At 31.1% G+C, this 25,457-nt stretch overlaps 2 protein-coding genes across 4 annotated transcripts; one reads left to right on the forward strand and one right to left on the reverse strand.

The window, feature by feature from the left end:
* Positions 1-2,820: 2,820 nt before the first annotated feature.
* Positions 2,821-6,092, reverse strand: LOC106757166. Of its 3 annotated transcripts, none has more exons than XM_022779482.1 (3): positions 5,601-6,092; positions 4,014-5,363; positions 2,821-3,771 (listed from the first exon to the last, which is right to left on the reverse strand). In XM_022779482.1, the coding sequence occupies exons 2-3, from the start codon at positions 5,340-5,342 to the stop codon at positions 3,748-3,750; spliced, it is 1,353 nt and encodes a 450-aa protein (XP_022635203.1). In that variant the 5' UTR covers positions 5,343-5,363; positions 5,601-6,092; the 3' UTR covers positions 2,821-3,747. The 3 variants fall into 3 exon arrangements, with proteins under 3 accessions (XP_022635203.1, XP_014495262.1, XP_014495261.1); XM_014639776.2 differs by having other exon boundaries at positions 4,014-5,408; XM_014639775.2 differs by having other exon boundaries at positions 4,014-6,092.
* A 5,663-nt stretch (positions 6,093-11,755) lies between these two features.
* On the forward strand, positions 11,756-24,875 carry LOC106757044 (putative clathrin assembly protein At5g35200). Its single transcript, XM_014639625.1, has 14 exons — positions 11,756-11,866; positions 16,018-16,077; positions 16,152-16,221; positions 16,669-16,766; positions 16,846-16,987; positions 17,632-17,726; positions 18,401-18,466; positions 18,551-18,616; positions 18,713-18,793; positions 18,868-18,945; positions 23,871-24,014; positions 24,181-24,253; positions 24,333-24,445; positions 24,594-24,875. Exons 1-14 carry the CDS (start codon positions 11,756-11,758, stop codon positions 24,873-24,875), a joined length of 1,479 nt encoding a protein of 492 aa, XP_014495111.1.
* Positions 24,876-25,457: the final 582 nt, after the last annotated feature.

Raw genomic sequence — 25,457 nt, forward strand, 5'->3', positions numbered from 1 at the left:
ATAAAATTAATTTATATTTATTAAGTTAAATTTAATTAAAATTAAATTTTAGTTTATATTTAATTTACTTTATTATATATATATATATATATATATATATATATATATATATATATCTTGTAATTTTATTTAAAAAATTGAAGCGCATTTTCTAAGTAGGTATCCGTGCGGGTAATGGACGAGTTGTAGGTCAGATTTTTTTGCAGGTCGGGTTGCAAGTAGGCACCATCTGTATCCGAACCGATCTGTTGTCATCCCTAGTTACAATTATATTCCTTTATAGAAATAATATTATCAAGAATCACTATAAGTAAATACATATACGAATATAAAAACATAATTGTAAGTTCATTTTTATATATATTTAGTTAAAATAATGCAATTAAATTAATTTTAATTTCTTGCCTTTGTAATTCAAAATGAAAAAAAAGTGTAAAAGCTTTAAATTGAGCTATTTTCTCATGCACTCCATAAGTTTACTTTTCTATTTTAACAAAAAAAGTTTAATAAATCATTTGGTTCCTACTTTTAGGGATCTGGTTTAAAGTGATCTTATCTTTTAAAAAAAATTCAATAAGGTCTCATATTTCGTTAAAAAATGTTCAATCCGGTCCTTTTCGCTCACATTGTTAAAAACATAACGGTGCAAATGCCACTGTGCCTGAGTGAGCTGTGGAGTTTGATGAATACGTGACTGAAAGAATTAAATGCAGAGAAAAAAATGTGAATAATTGTTTGAAGAATTAAATGCCACTCAATAACATTACACAACATCCATTCACACACAACCCAACTTATCCATATATCAACATCAAACGAATATAATCCATCATAACCATCAACCATAAAGATCAATACATTCATGACTTCTTGCATATTATCCTACTAACCATACACCAAGTGCATAACCCAATATTTCTAAAACAGCTATACTCCCTCCCTGGTCAAGTATTCAAGTCTCTCGGTTTCTCTGGACACTACCCAATAATGCACCAGTTTTATACACCCACCTCCAGATTCCACCCTATATCACCCTATATACTATTCCACTCAATAATAACTCAAAAATGATATAATTTTTGAAACTCATAAAAGTAGATATTTTACTGTTAGGACGACATCAATATAACTAAAACAAATAATCCTTGCTTATTAACTACAAAACCGTGACCATTAGATAACCTCTGCACCTCTCTGATCAATCTTTATATCTTAAAGAAAACTCCTTTAACTTCCCTAAACCTATTTTATAGATCCAAAATTTAAAATATGCACAACGAAAACCTTAGCCTATAACCCTTCACCATTCTTATAATCCACCCATGTAACCCCAAAATGTCATTTACGTACTTTACCTACCAACAAGGGACATAGCGACACATGCACAACAACAATTTCATGTACTTGGTATTAACCATATTATGATTTCCCTCCCAAGATAGGTACCACGAAAACCATTAAATGTCAATATCAAGAACCCCTTCTAGCTCTCTGGATTCCAACATCTTACTGTGGTCCCCACATGCATTGAAACTCTTCACTTGCAAAAAGAAAACATGTACTTATACCATTATGTGATGACAGTACATTACTCAACATTTATACCACTTCAATACATTTAATACCCATCAAACATTCCATGCAATTACAAAATAATAATTTATTATACCCATAAACCCATGTTGGTATTTCTATTGAGAACACAACCCATCACCAATGCACTCTATTATCATATTTCACTCATACAACACGTTAACACTTACTACTCTTATTTACATTCTTAACTTAAAAAACCCACGACTACCCTTCAAAGATTCACGATATGCACTTATCCCTTACTACAAAGCCACATGCACTGTAATCCTTCAACCAGTGCATTCATATTTCGGGAATAACATCCCAAACCATTTTTTTTCCTTAGCAATCCACAACCTTCCAATTGGGTATACTATCTATCCACACCGTTTCTCAAGATTAACAAGTTTTAAAGGAAATACATCATGCTCAATCAATAGATCAAACAGTTAACTCCTCTTACCTGGGTTTTACAGTGTATTCTTTAAAAGCCCCTTGGTTCCTAGAAAATCCTGTGACTGCAACAAGAGCCCCTGCACAACTCCTTGGTACTCACAGTCTTCTCCTTATTACTCACTATGCTCATGGTGGAGGACAAAAAGTGGTGGTTTCTCTCTTGCGCACTCTCTCTAGTTGTTCTGGAATGTAGCTTAGGGTTGCTTCTTATTTCGTACACAAGCTGTCGGAGGTCGTATGTTCTTCCTCCCCCGCTACTGTCGTCATTGAGGATACCCAACTAGTGGCTCCCCTGCGCCCCCAGGTCTTGCCGAATTCTCTCTGTACCCATCGAGATATGTCGGTGTGGTTCCCCACCGGTCTCGGTCCGACAGTTGTGGCGACGACATGATGAATGTGTGGAGCCCTCTAATGCAATTGTAATGGCGTTGTCATTCCATCATGATCAGAGAGTGATTTTGGACCAAGTTGGAGGATTTACAGATGTTGCTAGGATTTGCGCCTAACTTACGTTATTTTAATTTTTTTTTAAAGTATTTATATAGTGCAACCTCTTCAAACGTGCCATGTATTCATCAAACTACACAACTCACTTAGGTTTGGCCACGGTAACATTTGCATCTTTATGTTTTTAACGACGTGAACGAAAAGGACCAAATTAAATATTTTTTAACGAAATATGAGATCTTACTAAACTTTTTTAAAAGGTAGAATCACTTTGAACCAAACTCCTAAAAATAGAGACCAAATAATATATTAAACCTAACAAAAATGAGCATTTGGGCATTCAGAATATGACACATTAATTTTTTTTTTTACTGAAAAGATTCTCTCGAAGGTTAGAAGAAACCCTGTACTCCTTCACTTTTTTATTCTCTTTCTCACTTTCAATTTTATTTCTCCAACAGTTCTTCTCTTTAATTTTTCACTTGTGGTTTTCATTTTATCTCTCGTGCGCCTCCTTCCTCCTCCCTTTCTCACTCAACGAGAAAAAAAAGTGAAAACGGATGAAAAATGAAAAAGAAAAGATATGGGGAGGCTGAATTCGAAAATGAGAAAAAAAAATGAGAAAGTGAGGGGTGTAGGTGAGGGAGAAGAGCTCTATATTATAATAACATGAGGATTTTTCACTTATTCCGGAATTAAAAGTCTTTCAAAAACTGAATTAACTATCATGATAAAACTGGTTAATATTCAACTAAAGGGTGAAACTGAAGAGAGAAATCCCACATCGTTAATAAAATAAACCAACAAGAGTAATTGAGGGCATTCATTTACATCCACTTCCATATAACAGTGTTTCATACCGTCACTGTAGTGAGTTTATGATTGCCAAAACCCCAATCTATTAATAGATTTCATTTAGGTTTATTTGCCTAAACAAGATTATCTCAATCGATAAAAAGCTATGAAAAATAATGGCAATTAGGTATTAAGAAATAATGGACCCAGTTAATCTAGGTCTATTGAGATAAAAGTCTACTAAAATACCATAAAACTGATTTGAGTGTCAGATCTCAAGAACTCGATCAGCTGTATCTTTGTAAGGATATGTCTGTCCTTATGTACAGAAACCATTATCAAAATGAATACATAATTCTATCTTTTTGTAAGAACTTCATTACCCAAAAAGCAAAATTGTGTATACAAACCGTATGTACATGTAATGCAGTGAGTTGATTGATTTTGTAAGATGGTCATTCTGCAGGTACTTCATCAAAGCCAAAAGTGCAACATTGCCTGTTCATAGAAATTTACTGTCATTAGTTCTTATTTGAAATTTAAGAGCACAACTAATTCATAGTTTCATGAAAAGCCGGTACCAACCTATCCTACCCCATGATCATCACATTAAAACTGATACTAAATGTAAAGTGTACACCACAAAGAATCAAAGAAAGACATGAAAGATTCAGTCCAGCAATATAGTATTTCTTGTTCCTCTCAAAAGTCAAGGGAAAATAACAGGAATTTCTAACTACCTCTTGGAGAGAAGCCAAAGACAGGTTGTCCTTAGGAGCAGCTTTTTTGGATTTCAAGTCTCTCATCTCTGATTGTATTGATTGGAGTTGACTTTGTATGTCCTTTAACAGTCTCAACTGTTCTTCATCATTCCCTTCACGGGTAATCTCTTGCTTTGCAGTAATTCTCTCCTTCTCAAGCCTCTCAATTCTCTGATTCAGCTTACGAAACTCAGCTTGAGAATTGTAAACTTCATTCATCCCTTCTTTTTTATGGTCATTGCCTGTCATCATAAGTGTAGGAAAAGGAGTTTTTATTTCACTATACACTTTAAACATACTCTTTCTCTTTTCTGCTGCGCCAAGTTTAACAGGTTTTTCAACCATTCCCTGATATTCAGAATCTGGTTTTCTTAATCTGTTCTCTGCATCCAAATTCCATTTCTCATGCTTTTCACTAGTTTGTGGGACTTCATATACATCATAGACATTATGCAAACAAGGAGAATCATTAGCAACTCCTCCATTATGTGTACTTTCACCTTGACTAACTTGATCAATGCTAGCCTGGGATAAAACTGAATAGGACCTCCCTCTTCTACTACTCAAATTTGCACTCTTTTCTCCTTCAGCACAATCTGAAATGATCTTCACTTGTTCATTCAACTCCTTTATCTGGTTCAAATAAGAATCAAGAGTTCCACTACCACCTGAACATTCAACTGCCTTTCTTGACAAATCCAAGCCCGATTGAGCTACTTCCTTGTCAGTACTCTCCTCCTCTATTATCTTAGGAATCACATCAAGAACTGGACTAGGTGATCTTTCCCTGGTAGCAGCTCTCAGGGAACTTAGAAACTGAATTGCAGGCATTGAATGTAGCCTTCTAACAGTGCTACTCTGACCCCCATTTTCTCCATTTCTTTTATCACTTCTATTCAGAAGGAGATCCTCTTGGAACTCAAACTCATTAGTACTAAGATCACACCCCAAGCTCATAAGTTTGTGTCTATAAGCCTGGACTTGAAATTCGAGAGACACAATTAACATTTCCTTCTGATACATAAGTTCCTCAAAAGCCTCGAGAGAGGCCTCAGCATGGCCTATCTTCTCTTCTGCCACTCTCTTGTAGTGACTGGCCTCCATCTTCACCACAGCCTTCTCTCCCTGCAAACGCAGTATCATGTCCAATGCTTCACTCGTTGCAGTAGCTGAAGCTTCTCTTTCCTCATCCAACTCAGCATATAGCTTTTCCAGAAGTTGCTGCTGGGCACGAAGTGTCTCCTTCATTGCTATTTGATCGCTTTTACTACGAGATATCATTGAAGAACACCTCATACTTTCTGCCATTCTAAACCTTGCTTATTGAACCCATCACCAACCCAGAACACAGAAATCAAGTACAGCACAACCACCCTTCGATTAACAATCATTCGAGAACCACAGGGCGAAAATATTATCATTCAAAACCCACGAAAATTAAGAAAGCTAGACGAAATTTCAATCGTTAAATAAAAAACTATTTGCCAAATTCCATCAATACTAAGAAGATCCATTAGCATATATATCAAAACGAAGAACAAATCGATGAATAAAGCAAGCACTTACCAGTTACCACAACAGAATCTCAACCCAACCAAAATTCAGGAATCAGATTTTGTGAGAAAGAAGAAAGTGCAAATGGGATCTTGCAGGAAAGGGGTGTTTTGAGGAAGAGAAAAAACTTCACAAACAAATGAAAAAGATTGGTTTGCTTAGAAAAGAGGAGAACTAGAGTGTGAAACTGTACACGCTTTTCAAACAAGTAAAAAGACTTCACACCACACGGAGAATTTATGGACCTTCCAATGGGACAAGAGAAACATGAAAATCTCGCAAAGGAAAGAAAAGAAGCAATCTGCTGCAAAATTGGGTCAGAAATTCCAAAGAACCACTCACTCAGTGGGTGCACAATCCTCACAAAAAATAAAAAAGCGAGCTTTTGGTGTTTGCTTTTGTTATACGTGCAGGAACTGTACTGGGTCACCCCAAAACAGAAAAGGAAAAGGACAGAGTGTGGCTTTCTGTTTCCAGTTACGCGCATAAGACAGCAAAAAATCATGATAATTGGTAGGTTGACACACCTAAGACATGATTTTTATAATAAAAAATACCGTGTAAAATGAATATAAATATGTTTCTAAGAACATTTTTCAAAAATTAATATTTATTAAAGGTTCTTGATTAGTATCACCACCATATTTCATATTTAGTATATTAATTTATATTTATTTTTATAAAATATTTTTTTAAATTGAAAATTTGGTGATTTTAAAATTCTATCAAAATATCCTATTTTATTTTAAAAACATTATACTGTTTTCGTTTATTTTTACATTTTATATATGTTTTATTGGTCATTGATCATTTCTAAAATGAAGAATAAATTCTTATTTTTTTGGAAAACTCCCTGAGTTTTTTACCTTAATTCTCTTTTTTTATATTTGATATGATTAAGAAAAAAAAGAGAAAAAGAAAATAGTGTTGAGAGAACAGGAAATTGTTTTATTGGAAAAAACTCATTGAAAAAATGAAGATAATTATTGAAAACGAAAAGAAAAGAAAAATATTTATTATTATTGTTTATTAATGTTAATACTTTTTATTTATTAATAATGTTTTATTATAATTAATATATATACATATATTAATGTTACTAATATTTTTATATTTAATAATTTATAACCATATTTCTGTAATACAACCAATAATGTGAATTTTCTCATAATTTTTTTTAAAAACTTTTTTTGTTGTTTTTCTCATTAGTCTTTTTCTCAAAGACATCAATCCATTTACATCTGAACCTATACGACATTCAAGATTTATTGTGAACAAAAATTTCAAAATTAGAAGGAAAATATTGTAAAAACCAAAGCCAAAATAAATCTGGCTTAAAATTCCTTTATTAAAAATCAAGCTATCACGCCAAAACTGAGACAGACTTAAATCGACAATCTACTTACAATTTGAATTAAAGTATCATTGGACAATGGTGTGGTATGTTCAGTTGCAAAATTTCTTCCTCTTTCGGCTTAGTTGCAAAATTTAGTCTCATTTATATATTATAAATAAATATTATTTTTAATTCATATAAAATTTTTAACAGGTTTTAAATATTTTATTTTCTACTGTCAAATACGCATTTGATAAATTTAGATTATGATAGAATCTCAATAATAAGAAAAAGAAAAAAAAGTTTTCGAAAAAGATTGCTACTTTTCTTTACAAATTTGATAAAAGAAAAGCACAAGATGCAAACACATCAAATAACTTCCTAAAACTAATAAGAAAATACCCAATAAAGTTTGAGTATAAAAAATTTGTCTGGACCATCCTATAAACTAAGTAGAAATATCTATTAGACTAATGAAAAAGAATTTTGCATGTTGATAAATCTTGGTTGAATAATGTTTTAATAACCTAACTTAACCTTGGTTTGGTAGATTCCCACATCATTTTATGATATAAATTCAATCACTTTTACTTTATATTTACAAAAAAGTTAGTTAGAAATTCTTCATGCATACTCTCTGAAATACATAATATATGTTTTTGTTTTCACTCTTAGGTTATAAAATATTTTAAAATAATAGTAAATATATCGTATTATATATTTTTTATTGAAAAGATGTAAGTTTTTATATTTAATTTTCTTCTTATTCTTTTAACATGTTTTTTGTGAATCTTTCTTCAATTTTTTTTTTCTGATTTTTTTCTTTATTTTTTTTGTCTTACTTCTTGTACAAGTCTTCGTGATCATAATTAAGAGGTTCTCTTATACGATAAGTAGAAACTATATTTGTCACTTGTGACAACATTTGAAAAATACTCGAGAGGTATAGTGCAACATTAATTGAATTAATTTTAAAAAATAAAAGTAACTTTGTAATTTTATTGATAATGATATTGAAATATAAAATATTAATTATTTGATAGAATTAAAAAATAAAAGAGCATAAGTTATTTTTTAAGTTATGTCATGTCTTCTATAACTTTTACCGTCATCAATTTTTTTTTATGGGTCATATTAATTTTCCAAATTTTATTCTCCGTGAAAATTTTCTTTTTCTTATATATAAAATACCATTTCATTTCATAACTTTGTAAGTGAAAAAATTGAACAAATAGTTTTCAAAATAAATAACAAATTGTTATAAAATAAAATTTATAACAGAGAGAATAAGAAAGGAGGAAGAGAGAATGCAGACTTTTTTTTTTTATATTATTCCTTTCTAATTATATTTCTAACCAAATGATACAATTTAAGGGTTACGAAATAGTTAATACAAATAACTAAATCATAACAAATCAAATGGACAACTATTTATTATTTTCCCTTGAGTGTCCATTGTCCACAAATTGTGACTCGTTAAAATCTTATTAAAAAACTTTTTGGGATAAAAACTTAATAAAGGAAAAAAAGTATATTATTATTTATTTTTCAATACAATATTGTTCATTATGTAAACTTACATCATTAAGATGCTGAAGTTCAATCTTGTTAATTGATTGCTCGAAAGTTCTCCTTGGTAAATACTTTGTAAATAGATTTGTCAGATTTTCAGGTGAATAAATCTTTTGGATCTGTCATCCTTTCAATTGAACAATGCACTATTGTCTTCATATATGATTGTTGATTCCATTTTTTTCAAAGATAGACCACAAGTTTCTCGCATATGTTGAATTATAGACATTAACCAAACACATTAACGACTTACTTGATGTAATGATAAAATATTTACATGATTTGACGATGTTGCTATTATGGTTTGTTTCACATACCACTATGAAATCATTGTGTCACCACACATGAACAAATATCATGTTTGTGATGAACCATTCTAAGGGTCTAATAAATAACTTGCATTTGTTGAGAATTGTTTGATTTGTTGCACCATCAAGAAGACACAATACTTTTATTAGTCAATACAACACTACTACATACCAAAGAGGTGATCAATGCTTTCATCTAGTTTAGCAAAAAATAAAAATAAAAATAACAATTTAAGATGAGTGGCATCCATATGACCATATTCAAAATCACCATCTTCATAAGCAAACTGTATTTATATGTTCTTCTCCTTATTTTTTAAGATGTTTTGGTGTACGACAAACCTTTACCACCATAATGATAATTTATACTTTCATCTTATTTGTCATTATTTTCACCTTATTCTTTTTCCTTTTTTCACATTATTGTTTCACTTTTGATGATAAAATGTTTCTCTGAAATTTCTTTTATATTCATGTCCACAATCATGAGTACTAGCACGACCACGACCACGACCAAAGACACACTAGTGCAAAAACAGCGTATAACGTCACGCGTTCAATGTCTAACCACTCAATAGCCAACGTTAAAAATGATCAGTGACATTTTTGTAAATAAATGCAATTCTTAGATGTCATTTAGAATTTTAATTCTACATAAAAGGATATAAAACGTCGAATGCCCCAGCGCTAGACGTCAAAAGGTTAATGAACTAAATAAAAATTTGAGCGGGAGATTGAAAATTCATTAACTTTATCTTAGTGCGTTAGACCCTCTTCTCTGCTCAAACTTTTCTTGAACGAAGTTTGATGACCATCACATGTAATCTTTCTTTCATTTGATACAAATGCATGTTAGTTAACTACTTTAGGTATGATTTTTTTTTTGTTTTGACCGATTATTTTCGTGTTCTTGTCCTTCACAGGCACATTATGCTTTCTCTCTGGTGGCAACACTTTATTCCGATGAACCCACCTTTTGAAGGTTAGTTTTCGTTTTCGTTTTTGTTTTTAAGAACTTATTTGTTAAACTTGTTTGTTATTTTGTTTTGTTGAACTTTTGTTTGTGGTTGTTGTTTGATTGAACTTGTTTGTTGTTGTTGTAGTTTGATTGAACTTGTTTGTTGTTTGTTGTTGATATTATATTACACGTTCATAATTCATGCTTTATGAAATACCAAAATCTGAAATGTGTTGTTTTTCTGTTTTTCATAGAGTGGTAAAAAAATATCACAATTAATTAAAAATATAATAAAAAATTGATTAACGTCATATATTGACAAAATTCGACGTTAACTTAATGTCGAATTTTTTAAATTCGACGTCAATTTAATGTCTCTCGAATTCGACTTCAATTTAACGTCTCCCGAATTCGACGTTAATTTAACGTCACCCGATGTGACGTCGTTCTCGAATTCGATGTGAAAGGCTCAAAATATTCAACGTTGTACACTATTTTTGTATTAATGACATGACCATCAAAACATGAATAAGATATTGTTGCATCCACTTTTAGAAACAAAACCAATTGGATGGGTCTTATGATTTTTCATGAAAAACTCATTGTTTTATTTAGCCACAACACTAGTGCAGCGAGGTGCTTTTACCGCGGTTATTTTTCACTATACGTCGCGGTTTACGAACCGCGGCATATTCAGCCGCGGTAGTAAGTCAGAGACTTTAGGCCGCGGTTACAATCGCAGTAAAAAGGTTGGGGAATATACCGCGGTTGTGTAAGGAATCGCTGCCTAAACCCTTTTTTTTAAAAAAAAAAAAAAATTGTTCCAGTATATGCCGCGGTTAGAACCGCGGTAAAAGACCCAAGAAATAGACCGCGGTCTTTTACCGCGGTTCTTGCACTAACCGCGGCCAAAGGTCCATAAAAAAAATGAACACTATATATCGTGGTTGTGGTAACAACCGCGACATATTCCCCTGCAGTTTTGTAAAATAACAGGTCTGTTTTTGTGATATCCACTACCACAAAACAGACCTGCATATCAAATACACGTTCAAATTCATTTTCAACAGAACAAACACATGTTGAAATGTATTTTAACATCAAATAAAGTACAAAGTCTAATAAAATACAATCTAATCAAATNCAATGTTTAAATCTAGTAANTAAGANNTATTGTATAATCTAACTATATACTTCGCAGCAGCGTTCCTCATGAATAATAGTGGCTTCTCAGGAACTGGTGTAGTAGTCTTGAATTTCTGCACAAGACAATTCATATTAATTANTGTATATGAATTCTAAATTTGGGAAAAAATCAAAATTTGTTAAAGTTAAATATTACCGTTTCCCAGTTTCTTGTGATGTGAGAATGAACAATATGGGCCATCCAATACGTTATGCAAATTGTATAGATTCCTCTACACCTCTCTCGTACTCAGCACTAATACGTGGTAAATTAATCCAATTTCGATCCATTCTTAAATTTTACAAAATTAAAATTATACAATATTCTATATTAAATTATCAATTCAATCATACAATCAATTCAGTCATACAATCGTACAATTAATAATCATTGAAATGATCAATTCAAACATTCTATCACAAATAATTTCATATGAGAATTATCACAGTTTGTCTATAGGAATCATTCAATCACATAATTTTGATTTTATAATAAATCTACTAAAAAAATTCATAGCATATTATTAAAATTAAATAAATTTGCTGATAAAAAAAAATTAAATATATTTTATCTACCTCTATTCCAATTCTTTCCCCTACAAGCTAACATACTTTGTCTCTTATTGAACCACCAAAACCACAACAAATTTGACAAAAACGATCAAAGCCACAACAACATATTCAAACCTAGCATCTCAATATAGCACAAAAATTTCATCAGAGAAGAAAATGGAACGTACCCGGGGCAGCAGAGATGACGCGACGGCAGAGGCTTGCGCGACGGCAGAGGGCGCGACGGACGGCTGGGATGGCGCGGCGGCAAAGACGGTTTGACAGAGATGGCACGATAGCAGCGTTATCGCGTGGAGGCAGAGACAGAGAAAAGCTTCAGAATCGCGTGGAGAAGATGAACTGTTCTGTGTTTTGTTTTTTTAACCTACCAAAGGGAATATGCCGCGGTTAACAACTTACCCGCGGTAGTAAAGGGGTATATGTAGCGGTTCACAACATAATCGCGGCCTATACGCCTTAAAAAAAATAATAAAAATGACATTTTTGAAATTATTTTTGAATCTATATGTCGCGGTTCAGCGGGCAACCGCGGTATATACCCTTAAATATTTCAAATTTATTTCAAATTTATTCAGATGGGGGAATATGCCGCAGTTGCTCTGAGAACCGCGGCCTATACACTAACGTTCTGAATACCCAACTGTCTTCCCAACTGCCTTTTGGGGAATGTCAGTAGGTGACAGGGGGTATATGCCGCGGTTGCCCAGAGAAACCGCAGCATATACCCACTGTCACCTACTAACATTCCCCATCTTTCAGATCCGTGTAAAGTATGCATGGAATAGGCCGCGGTTCTCTACGCAACCGCGGCCTATTCCCTTGTTATTTAATTTTTTTGCATACGTGGCGTCAAAGATGATGGTTGACTGGGGTATATGTTGCGGTTAAGAGGGGAACCGCGGCATATAAGTTCGATTTATTTACAAAACTACCACCGTGCACTATTATGTTGCGGTTTCTAGTGAACCGTAGCATAATGTACCCTGTATAAACCTAATTTTCTACTAGTGTATTGACCATCAAAACATGAATAAGATATTGTTGCATTCACTTTTAGAAATGGAAGAAAACCAATTGGATGGATCTTATGATTTTTCATGAAAAACTCATTGTTTTATTTAGCCACAAAAAGCCATGAAATTAATTTAGAAGTAAATGAGTTGCTCAAATGTTTGATTTCTTTCATTAATGAAACCAAATTTCATTGTATCTAAATGTATTTCAAGATCTGATATCCAATATAAGTAATTATAATATCAAGGATCACAAATTCAAATTTTGGAAGAAACTTTAACATATTTAAAACTAGCACTTAAAATACTACTAATAATTAATAATCAAATATTAAATTATAAAATACTAATAATAATAATCAAATATTATACGAATAATATTTTATGTATGAAATTATAAAATTGATATAACAATATTAAATGCTAGAGAAATAATCAAATATAAATAATAATTATGATAATTATCATGATAATAATCACAATAAAAATAATAATAATAAAACAAAGATGAAATTTGATAACGTCAACAAATATTTATCACAAAAATAAAATTATAAAAAACTTGAGTTAAGGTATTCATATATCCTTAGAGAGAAAATGTCTCCACTAACTCATATGGTTAAAGCATTGTGCTGATAAAATATATTAAACTGAAATCATTAAAATACTTTTTCAACTTAAAAAGTCAAATATGTTACAAGAATTTCAACATTAACAGTAGAGCCGTCAAAATGGGTCACAACCCGCGAGCCAACCCGGCCCGTCACGGGTTCGGGCCGGGTTGGGTTGAAAAATACAACCCACTTATATGCGGGTCAGATTTCAACCCGGCTCATTTAGACCCGGCTCATGCGGGTTGAACCCGTGGTGAGCCGGGTTGGCCCACCAACCCACCTACCTAATTTTATTTTTTTAATTTATTATTTTATTTATGAAACCCTAAAAAATAAAATACTTTTTTCACTCACGTGTATACCAAAAAAGTAAACCCTGCTCTCACAAATCACTCTCACGGTACTTGCTCTCATTTGACGGTGCTCTCACCCTCACTTCACAGAAATTCTTCAAGGAGCAGGTCAAACACCCTTCCTTTTTTTTTCTTTTCTCCACAATTTCTTTTTCTCACTTCTCTTTCGTTTTTTTTTTTCAAAAACCCTATAATGACAAAAATAGGGGTTTGCGAATTTGTTTTTTGTTCTGGGGAATTTGAGGAGATGGAATGATTTTTTCATATTCTGACATGTTTGTATAAGATTTTGTTTATTTTATTTAAACAATTTTAGTATACATTATTTGAACAAGTTCTTTTTTATATCTTTGAATTTGGGAAATTATGTTACAAATTAAACTATTAATTTTTTGTTGATGTTGTTGAATACTGATTCTCTTTTTTTTTTTTACTAATATTTTATTTTATTGATTGTCAGAATTGTTCGGATATTAGGAAAATCTTTATTAGTGAATTTAGAGACAACAAGAACAAAGGTCAAGGGTTACAACAATAACAAAAAATTATGAATATAAAAAACTTATTTATATGTTTTTTGTGTTTGTTTTTTATTGACATTTGGATTATATTGTACTTTTTATTATTATTTTGAATTGTCTTTGACATGACTTTTTGGAAGTGAAAATTGTTTAAATTTAAATTATAGAAAGTTTGTATTTTTTTTATTTTAAAAAAATATAATTAAATGGGCTAGTGAGCCAACCCGTTTACCCACCAACCCGTGGTGGGTCGGGCCGGGTTCAAGTTTTTCTGGCTCGCTAATAAATGAGTCGGGTTGGGTTGGCTCACTAAGTGACCAACCCGTGGTGGGCCGGGCCGGGTCGAGCCGGGTTACCCGTTTTGACAGCTCTAATTAACAGCATATGCAAAGATCATATCATATTATAAAAAAAAAAAGTTATTTATATATAGCTGCTATTAATCTATGTTCAATCTCATGTACAAAATAACTTTAACAATCAACTAAGTAATCAAAACACTAACAACTTCAAGTTCTCATGATGTTCTCATGATGTGTTATAAATATCTTATATTAATTTATCTTCCCAAGTTTGGTTAAAGTTAAATTATTTTATTTGCATAGAAATCTTTTATATATATATATATATATATATATATATATATATATATATATATATATATATATATATATATATATATATAATTTTTTTTCTTTATTTTTTAATCTTCTGTTATGAATGTTGATTTTAGTGGTTTTTATTTATGAATTATATTTTATTCAAAATCAGTTTAGTGCACAATAAGAGTTTCAGTTTGATAAATGATTAATTCATGAAAAATCATGACTCCTAATAAAGACTACATAAATTAAACAAATATTAAATAATTTATAGACCTTATTTAACCGTTTTAATTGGTTTTTAATTCCATTAAGGAGGAATGAGAAAATAATCTATGGATTTACAAAATGAAGGTTGAGCAAATAATGTCACCAAGAGATAAGAATATAGTTTACTCAATCTTTAAGAACATAGAAACAAACATATTAAGGAATAAATATTTTATCTTTTAAAATATTTTTAGTCAAACAAAATTTAAATAGTTCACTTATTTACCTGTACATCGTGTAGGTCCATAGTTAATATTACAATAATGAAAAAAAAAAAAGTAAAAGAGATAATGCTGTAATATCGCCGACAAATATGCTTTTTCAAACGTTGAACGTGTATGTTTATTTCCACAAAAATTGTCACCTAGGATGTCTTGCAGTGTTGAACATTTCTTTCACCTTTGAACATCTCCAACGACCAACTTGTTCAGATGTAAATTTCTTATTGCTTTTTTTATTTTATTTTATTACCGTGATAGTACAATTCAACAAAACCATTTAAATTCTTAGAAGCTTTTTCTCATCTTGTTTAAATTCTCGTGTGTATATTACTCAATTTGTTAATTTGATTCTGATATTTATCGTTTTAAACAAAGCCATCTAATATCTAATATGCTTGAAGATGCATTTGAATCCTGTAATCGCAACCTTCTTGAATAGTTTGAACAATATTATAATATTCAATATCATTTTTGCCACAACGTTGTATTAAAATAATCTTAGTAAACTGTCATAGCTATAGCTATAGTGGTGTTAGATATGTATATATTAATTGATTAACTTTATCTACTCCATGCAAAGCTTGAACCTACGTGAAACGTAATGTTCATTCATAAATTTTGTTACATGAGGTTTTTTCGATCATAACAATGTTTTAATATATATAATAGAGAGAAAATATAAAAAAAAATACAAATTTTATAACCATTTCATTGTGTTCAAGCTTGAAATAACATTATTATTCGATTTGGTTTGTGCTATGTTTACAAGTTTAATGTAATGAATTTATTTACAGTATTATTTTTTTTAGGGTAGTGACTTTGATTCATTTCATTATATGATTATAGTTATATAGTACAGAATTTATTTGTCTTAATTTAAAGTTATTCCCATTTGAATGTTAGATGAAAAAAGTGAGCATGAAGAAGGCTTTAAAGTTGTCAAAATTCAGTGGTGAACTTAAGGTATACTGCATCCAATTTCTTGTATGACTAAATTTGTTTGTGAATGTAGCTTAAAAGGTGGTGATGAATTGCAGGGACTAGATGCAGCAATTGCTAAGGCAACTAGCTATAAGCACGCATTACCAAAGGAAAAGCACATTCGTAGTATGTGATATTCTAGTTTTGTAAATGTATAATGAGTTTATGTTAAGATATAAACACACTTTTACCTTGAATAAAACAATATATATATATAAAATACGTTCATTGGTAACAAACATTTTAGAATGATACTAAAATTGAAAACTTCATTCAAAGCATATAATATCTTATTTGCATATGTTGGATCTATCGAGAAAGAGATTCACTGGAAAAACACAAAGATCAATAAAATACGAGTCCAATCACATAAGGCATTGATACCGCTCTCTATCAAAAATCTTAGGAAATAGGTTAATGGGTCTTTATTTTTATACAATGCTCTACTTTTTCATTTCTATCAAATGTGGGACTTAGACTCAGTTGAATTTCCAACCGTATGTCACTTAATTTCTTTTATCTTCAATTCAGTTTTTACATACTGAAATTGACACTTTCTTTTCATGTTTTCAGCAATTTTTCATTCACTGTCTCCGTCAAAACCTCGCAGTGAGGTGATTTACTGTATAGAGGGTCTTACAAAGCGTTTTAGCCATACTAATAATTGGAGTGTATGTTCCTAATTAACGATTTTCCGATATGTTTTTGGTTGGTAGAGTAGAAGGTTGTTCATTGTGTATTTGTGATCAGGTTGCCATGAAATCACTTTTAGTCTTACATCGTGCCATTAGGGAACTTGACTCTTCAATTTTTGAAGAGCTTCTCCACTATCGCAATTCAAAAGGTTACATCATTGACTTCTCATTCTTTCATGGAACATCAGCCCCCACCGGTACATGCTTTGTTGCTCATTTTCACTTTTCCCACTTTCACTTTCTTGAGTTCTATTACTATTTATACCGAACAAGGATAAGATGACACATTTTTACATTTATTAAATATAGTATATAAATAAAATAGTCATAAAGAAGTTAATTTTGTATTTTTTTTTTAAAAAAAGATGTTAAGTATTAGGTTTTAAACTTAATTCACTCCTGTAAAGCAAGCTTGTAAAATAATGTTTGTATCTATTAAAAATGTTAAGTAGGTTTTAAATCTAACTCAATCTTACAAAACTAGCTTAAGGTGATATTTGTATACATTTATATATTATAAATTGACATTATCTTTAGTTGATGTGGGACATGTCATACGAACGTGAGTCTAAACATTAATAGGTGGTATCAGAGTATTGACCTGCTTTCGAACCACCCATCGACTAAAGATAAAACTAATTTATAATATATAAATGGATGGAAATCTTACCTAACAAGTTGGTCTTGTAGGGCTGAGTTAGATTTAAAGTCTATTTCTTATATTTTTTTCATTTATATTATAAGAAACTATTAGGTATAATGAGTATGAATTTGGCTTTCCAATTTGTATTTCATGTGTGTTACTATACTATAACTTGGATATTTTTGTGAAAAACACTAGATTTTTCCATTTGGATTCGTCATTATGCCCTCTACCTTGAAGAACGCATACAATGTTTCAATGTAATAAACTATGACGCTGCAACAAATAGCTCGGTGAGAAATCTAGCTCGTAATCTTTTCCTTAGTTTTTGGATTATGTGACAAACATAACAAATTGTCAAATAGGGTTATGCACATTTATTTGATAACTCTTATTAGGGTGAGCGAAATTAAAAAGAAAAGTATAGATAAATCATATTGAATAGATTTATCAAATGTTTGTATAAAAAACCTATTATTATTTTTAAACTATTACAATTGTATTCTTCATATTTGTGTATAAGGGATGAATAGAAAATCATAAACATTTGATTCTATGGACATTTAGAAATATAGTGAAAAGCTTGACACCAAAATCTTGTTGGAGCAATTGCCAGCCTTACAAAATCTCCTCTCCAGACTTCTAGATTGCAGGGTAACATTAATCAGTACAACAACCTAATCATGATGTTTAATTTCCATTTGATAATTTTAATGTATGACTCACAAGGAAACCACGTTCTATTGACTTTTACAGCCAAGGGGTGTAACTGCACAAAATCGCTTAATTCAATATGCTACTTCAATAGTAAGAATTATTAAATGATTTTCTTCATTTTAATTATATCTTTTAAGAATTTTAATTCTGTGCAGAGTTTGGTATTTTGGCTATATCTTTAAAATATATTAATTTTTTAAATATATGAATTTTAAAGATTAAGTGTTTGTTTGTGATCTTTATCAATTAGGTTGCTGGTGAAAGTGTCAAACTATATGTTGCAATAACTATTAGAGTGGTTGAATTGCTCGACAAGGTGAAAAAAGCTCGACACTATTTAAGAATGCAAGTTAATTTTATAAATAGTTGTTAAATTTTATTTATTTCTATTTTGGTACAGTTTTTCGAGATGTACCATGATGACGCTCGTAGTTCACTTCGAATTTATAAAAAATCAGTGACTCAGGTACTATGCATATTGTAAATTTTTTATTTGCATTTATGCATGCTTAATTCTTTTAAAAAATTCGTATTATGCTTGCTGATTTAATTTTTACTGTAGGCAGAAAGGTTATCCGAGTTCTTTGATACTTGCAAAAGATTAGAATTTGGAAGGGGGAGAAAATTCATCAATATTAAAATGGTATTATTTTAGAGAAGCTTGTGTTTCATTTATACATTGCTTCATAGTAAAAATGTTTGTCATTTGTTTTGCAGCCTCCTGCTTCTTTTATTACTACCATGGAGGAATATATTAAGGAGGCTCCAAGCTCCTTAATGCTTGAAGACAACATGGTATGATGCTGAATTGTGAATTACATCATATGTTTTTTCTTCTAAGAGTTTGATGGAAAATAGGTTTCAGTTTCACAGTATTTTTTCAATGCATGCATATCTTTTATAAGGGTTTGAATGTGTTGATTCAGATTACTCAATACTTATTAATTAAATCTAATTAATTTAGGCTGAGTTTTATTTATGATTGAATTAATTCCAATCCAACTCAAAACCTAACTCAAATTAGGTTAGACAATGAGTTAAGTTTGGATAACCCAAAACCCAACTCAAAATCCATCCTTATATTTATATTAATTATGAGCAAATTATGTCTTGAGTTATTAATTTAATTTAAAAGAAAAAAATGGATTGAATTAGATTGTTTAACATAAAATATTTAGAAATTCAATTCAACCTAACTTGATAATTTTTTTAATAAAGTTGGATAATGGATTTATTATCCTATCCTATCCAGCTATATCATTTCTATCATTAGGGATTTTATCAAGTAACATGATTGGTTGAATATAGATTACATTATCCAATAAGGTAGGTTTGAAGTTCTTTGATTGGGAGTTTAAGGTTGATTTTTTATTTGGGATTTAATGGGTTTATGGAACATTAACTACACGTATGCCTAACATGCACGCTGAATTTATGGAATCATTAAACTCCTTTTGAAATTGTTAAATATATTAGGATTTCATTGCTCATTACTTGTTATTAAAGTGTACAACTTGCTCTTTCATCATGTTTATCTCATTTATCTTTGCACTACATGTTTTTCTTTGTTGCTTTTTGGTAATAGTTTAGTATCAGAGTCATATATGTGTATGTGTGTGAAGACGAATACTAGAGTTATTCGTTGATGCTATTTTAACTCTAAAGAGAAGTGAGTGTTTTTATAAATTAGAAAAGTCTGTGACTTGTGACTGTCATGTAAGAAGATCCTAGCCATGACAATTTTCAAATTCTAGATATTTTATAGTTAAGCATTAATTTACAATGAAAAAAAATCTAGGTTATTTCGTTTTAGAAATGAATAAAAATAATAAATTAGTTTGAAGAAAAAAAAAAGTTATAATTTTTTTAGTTGAGTACATATGTTTAATCCACCAAGTTGTGACGAGTCAAGTTTGACTCAAATTTCTTAAACTCGCTAATAAGTGAGTTGGTTTGGATCAATTCACTAAGTGACTAATCCATGGTGGGTTTGACAAGTTGGATAGCCCGTTTTTATAGCTCTACCGTACATTACTATTAATTTAGATGGAGTTATAAAGTTTGTTTAATGGTATAAGCTAGAACGAAGGATGAGAGAGGTTGTGGATTCAACTCTCGCCACTAAGAAAATATTAAAAACTAACACTTACTGATGGATTAATATTCATCATTGATAAAGGCACAAAGACAATGCAATAATAGTGTAACAACACAACAACAACAAAAGCCACGATAATAGTGGCAATTAGAGATGGAGGTGAAGGTGGAGATAGAGTAGAAAGAAGAGGAAGAGGAAAAGGAGTATAAAGAGGGGGACGAGGAGGAGAAGAGGAGGATGAAGAAGAAGAAAAAAGGAAAAGAAAAAGAAGAGGATGAAGAAGAAGCCCCAATTGAGATATTTATCGATGATCAAAATCTGTCAATAACGATTGATGGATATTTATCGATGAATATTTTACAAATTGTTAGATATATTATCTTTATCTTATCTTTATCTTTTATCATTAGTTAATTTGTTATCATTTCTTATTTGTATTTTGGGCTTAACCTATATTTCTTATATTATAAATAAATTATCTTATATGTATATTCAACACAAGGGAGATTAACTTACAGGGACTGTTGACTGCCCCCACACATCACCACGAGACTTTTCAGTGTGCTTTGTCCTCACTCGCACACTTTCCGGGAAAACTTCCCGGAAGGTCACCCATCCCAGAATTTCTCCAGGCTAAGCACGCTTAACCATGAAGTTCTTATGGGTTAGGCTTCCGAAAAGTAAATGCATTTTGGTGATATGGGTAGCCAAATCAATTCCTTTAAGCTATCCTTCAACTGTATAGTCCCATACCTATACAGTCTCCAGATCTCTCTCATTTCGGTGTATGATCGATTCGTCCATGTGTCCCTTCCACTGGAAGCCTACCAGGAGCCGCTCCTTGTCTGTGCCCCCTGCACCATGCCTCTTGCACCGGCAATCACTCCCCGCCCTCGTCAGTGTAGGGGTGTCACAATCTACCGCTGCCATCATTAGAGTTTCCTTTTTGACCAATGACAACATGATTTCGATAATCTTAGTCGGCCACCCTAAGAATTTTCTTTCAACACCTGTGTTTGAGTACCTCAGTCTCACTCTTCTAATTTCAGTTCTCCATAGTGTCTTTTTAACTATTGTCCATTGTTTGTTGCCATTGTCCACTAAAGTTCCATGTGGGGGGGAGTCTGTATCTAGGTGCTTTGATGAATAAAGGAAATCATTCTTTTGATGATCTTCCACCTTCACTAACTGTCATCGGCACGTCGTCATTTCTACCGTTTGTCGTGAGGGACAATCTGTTTCTATCTAGTCCAATCTATTCCTTAGAGTCTATCTTTGTTAGCCACTATAGGTCTTCATTTGTTACTAATGACAATCTAGTTACTGCAATTTATCGATGTCAGCCACTGTAGGCCACCATCAGTTACTAATGGCAATCTAATCCCTGAAATTTTTCGTTGTCTACCATTGCTGATTGTCGTCCACTATTGATGGTAATCTTCTTTGTCAAAGTCATCATAGTTGAAGTTTCGTGGTTGTCCACGACTGTCCAATATTATTCTTCATAGTTGTTGTTAGTTGTTTGTTGACCTTTGTTCGCATTCTTTATCAATTGGATGTCGATAATGCATTTCTCAACAACGATTTGCAAAAATGGAGCAACCTGTCATATTTGTTTCTTAGGAGAACTCTTTTGGTTGATATTTCATCTTCTATGTCAACTTCACAAATAATTAATAATTTAGTGTCGCTCGAGTGCAGAAACAAATATTTTCACTATGTCTTTATTGATTATATTAGTAACAAGCTTAGTACATATGATTTGTATTCATCAACTTGAGGAGAGTTTTAGATATATTATCTCTATCTTTTATCTTTAGTTAATTTGTTATTATTCCTTATTTGTATTTTAGGCTTAGCACATATTTTTTCTATTTATAAATAGAGTACTCAATGTGTACATTCAACATAAGAGAGATTAATTTTATACATAGTTTTCATTATATTCAACACAAACATTTTTTTTTGTTATAATCCATCTGTAAACTCGAATTACTGATGGTTTTTTTTTTATTATAGCATTTTTTTTAGTGATAATTGATCAACATGCATTGTGGGATTTTAATCAAACATGACACCAATTGATGTTACTTAATAATACAAGTCATTGAAAAACTTATTAAGGAATTTAGGGATATATAAAAGTTAAAAGGTTGAGAAGGATGTATAATGTAATGATAACCCTTCACATATCAACGAGCAAATAATGATGTTCAAAAAATTAAATTTTTCAACAACTTTAATACAATTTTTAGAAGTTTCATAAAGGAGGAATAATATGTGCCTAGCCATTGAAAATCAAATAAACTTTCTCTTTGATATGTCCTTATCCATTGAAAATTGATCATCATTATTATATTTTTTCAAATGATGATCTTAAGGGAGTAATTCCTTACAAACATGACTTCATTGTGTTTGATTAAGTGTTGTCACAATAAATTGTAAAATATAAAGATATTTCTTTTGTAAGACAATAAATAATGAAAAAAAAAGTAGATCATGTAAGATGCAAGTATTTCATTTTACAGATGATACATCACCTTGCAGTTTTCACTTTGTCTGATGAACGAAGCCTTTATGATCGATGAGCACACAAAATCTTTAAGCTTACATACCTAACAAAAATATTCTTGAAGCTTATTTTTGTATGGAAAATGTCTTCGTTTTTTGTTTACCATAGCATGGTCTATATCAAGATCTCTTGGGATATAAGCTAAAGTTGCTTTATTTGTCTCGTGCACTCTTTACTTTTACTTGTTTTGAGTAAAAAGACTATTCAAACTAGTGAAAAGACATTTAATGTTCTTGCATAGAGTTATTTCAATGAGTCTTTCTTTCAAGCTTTATATAATTTGAAGAAGAAGATATATAGAAAAGAACGATTGTTAAGTGCTGAAATGTTGCTAAAATCATTTTGCACCCATAAAATCTGCATAATTTGTTATATATATTAATCCCATAATATTTACATATAATATGTTGGAAGTCTTACATCGACTAGAAATAAGGCCAATTAAGTGCATATAGATGGGTGCAAACCTTATCCTACAAGCCGGTTTTGTGGGGTTGAATTAGGGTTAAAGTTCACTTTTAAAATGATATTAGAGTCTATCTAAAATGTCTAATCTCACGCTTGAGATGTATATGTCTCGGTGTGAGGAGTATGTTGGAAGTGCAAACCTTACCCTACAAACCGGTTTTGTAGGGTTGAGTTAGACTTAAAGTTCACTTCTAACACAACACTTTCATGTTTTATACTTTATTGTGAAAATACTTAACCAAAACTAAACTTGTTGAACTTTATTTTAACATATTTAATTATGTTATTTCAGTTATCACATAAAGATGACTTTAATAATCTGTGTATTTATGTAAAGAAGACCCTTTACTCTCAAATGTGTGGGTGGTGGAAAGGAGATGAAGAAATATATGAATTGTTACTACTAAAATAATAAATCAAGATTCACTACATATGGGTAATGTCACACGATAAGGATGAAACTCAATTTACTTTGAGAATTTAAATAAATCTTACTCAAATTTTTATTTAATACACATACTGTCTTATAATTTGTTATTTTAATATTACTTTAAATACATTTTAAATTAATATTCTTATTAGGATGACAACAGTAAAAGACTTATCAACAGCAACCATGCAAGTTCAACGGGTGATATCTTGTCTATTAATGACGATGTTGTTGATAAGCCAACAAATGCTTCTACTGAAAATAACATTGTTGTGCCACAACCTGCTGAACTTATGGTAAATGTTGTTTCTAATTGTACATTTTCCATTTTCTTAAAAAAAAATTTCTTTAACAATTTTTTTTACAATTTTTTTATACAATTATTTATGTAATAATTCATAATAAATCTATTTTAAATATATAAATTAATAAAATAGTAACATATAGTCTATTTTTTATTAGGGTTTGCATGACTTACTCACAGGAGCATCTGAATTTGAAGAGAAATCTCTGGCAATGACATTTATCCCAAGTGGTAAATTATTCTCTTACCATTATGCAACAAAACATTATTGAAAATTATTTATTTATTTTGTTGATATATAATTAAACAGAAAACGATGAGAATCGGACAAGCCCAGAACTAGGTTGGGAGGTTGCACTTTTTACTGAACCAGAAAATGATAATGGGAATATAATAACAACTGAAATGGAGAATAATAGAGAGGTTAGTACTTAATGACATCGTGTTCTTGTATAATTATAATGTTCTTAACTATGAATCTTTTCATAGAGTGATCTGCATCACTTTGATTCACTTTTGAAAGAGAGAAAAAAATCTGACTGGTTTTTGTTGTGATGTTTTGAAAAAGAAGGTTGGTGGAATGGAGTTATGGAAAGATGATGATGAGACAGAAGAAAGTGTAAGTCAGTTTAGTAGGAAAGTAAGGTTGAATCCTTTTGACATGGAGGGTAGTGATCATCATGATGAGCAATTTAACATGGCATCTTCAAATTCACTTCCTAACATTCCATATCAAATGGGTGACATGCCTTACCAACATTTAGTGCAGCAACCAAGAAAAACAGTCAATCCTTTTGATGAAACAAACATCTTTCCTTCAACTCTGCCAACACACCCAACCCAAACTAGATAGCTTTAATTTCTTTAGGAATAATCATTGTTTCGTATCAATATGTAAGAACCTAGAAAATAGAGTATTAGAATATATAAATGTATTATAATATCTTATCATATCTCTGATAGCTCTTATGCATAGTATTTTATTATATTTTCTCTTATCACTCTTTCACATAGTATTTTATTATATTTCTGGAATGTTATAAAATGCGTCTAAAAACTTGAGTGTTAAAATGTCATTATCAATTGGAAAATGTTACTTTGACAACCCCATTTGACAACGTTTTTGACAACCACAAATGGCAACGTCTGATTGGCTGTTTGAAATGTATTTTTTAAAAAGAAAATAGTTGAAGGGAAGGGCATTTGCGGAAAAGGACATGGTCGAAATTTAATGATTCGCGCCTAGGTAACCCATCTCTCTCCAAGAAAGACGTAACTCTCTCCACGAAACCACGATACTCCACGAAACCACTCTCTGTGTCATTGAAATCTCAGGAAACCTTCACGAAACCATCACTGTGTGTATTGAAGTTTTGGGTTTTACGTTTTCGATAACGTTCCGGCACTGAATTGGAGGAAGTGTGTAAAGGGGCGA

This window comes from Vigna radiata, chromosome 3 (genome assembly GCF_000741045.1).
Source record: "Vigna radiata var. radiata cultivar VC1973A chromosome 3, Vradiata_ver6, whole genome shotgun sequence".
Classification (NCBI taxonomy): Eukaryota; Viridiplantae; Streptophyta; class Magnoliopsida; order Fabales; family Fabaceae; genus Vigna; species Vigna radiata.

What these genes read in the sequence shown, in the direction of transcription:
- LOC106757166 (XM_022779482.1), bottom strand. Translation starts at nt 5,342, where the DNA reads ATGGCAGAAAGTATGAGGTGTTCTTCAATGATATCTCGTAGTAAAAGC. An exon ending in CTTTGGCTTCTCTCCAAGAG is followed by an intron (nt 3,772 to 4,013) that starts GTAGTTAGAAAT and finishes TTCTATGAACAG; the next exon opens with GCAATGTTGCACTTTTGGCT.
- LOC106757044 (XM_014639625.1), top strand. Translation starts at nt 11,756, where the DNA reads ATGGCGCGGCGGCAAAGACGGTTTGACAGAGATGGCACGATAGCAGCG. An exon ending in AATTCAGTGGTGAACTTAAG is followed by an intron (nt 16,078 to 16,151) that starts GTATACTGCATC and finishes GATGAATTGCAG; the next exon opens with GGACTAGATGCAGCAATTGC. An exon ending in ACGCTGCAACAAATAGCTCG is followed by an intron (nt 17,727 to 18,400) that starts GTGAGAAATCTA and finishes TTTATCAATTAG; the next exon opens with GTTGCTGGTGAAAGTGTCAA.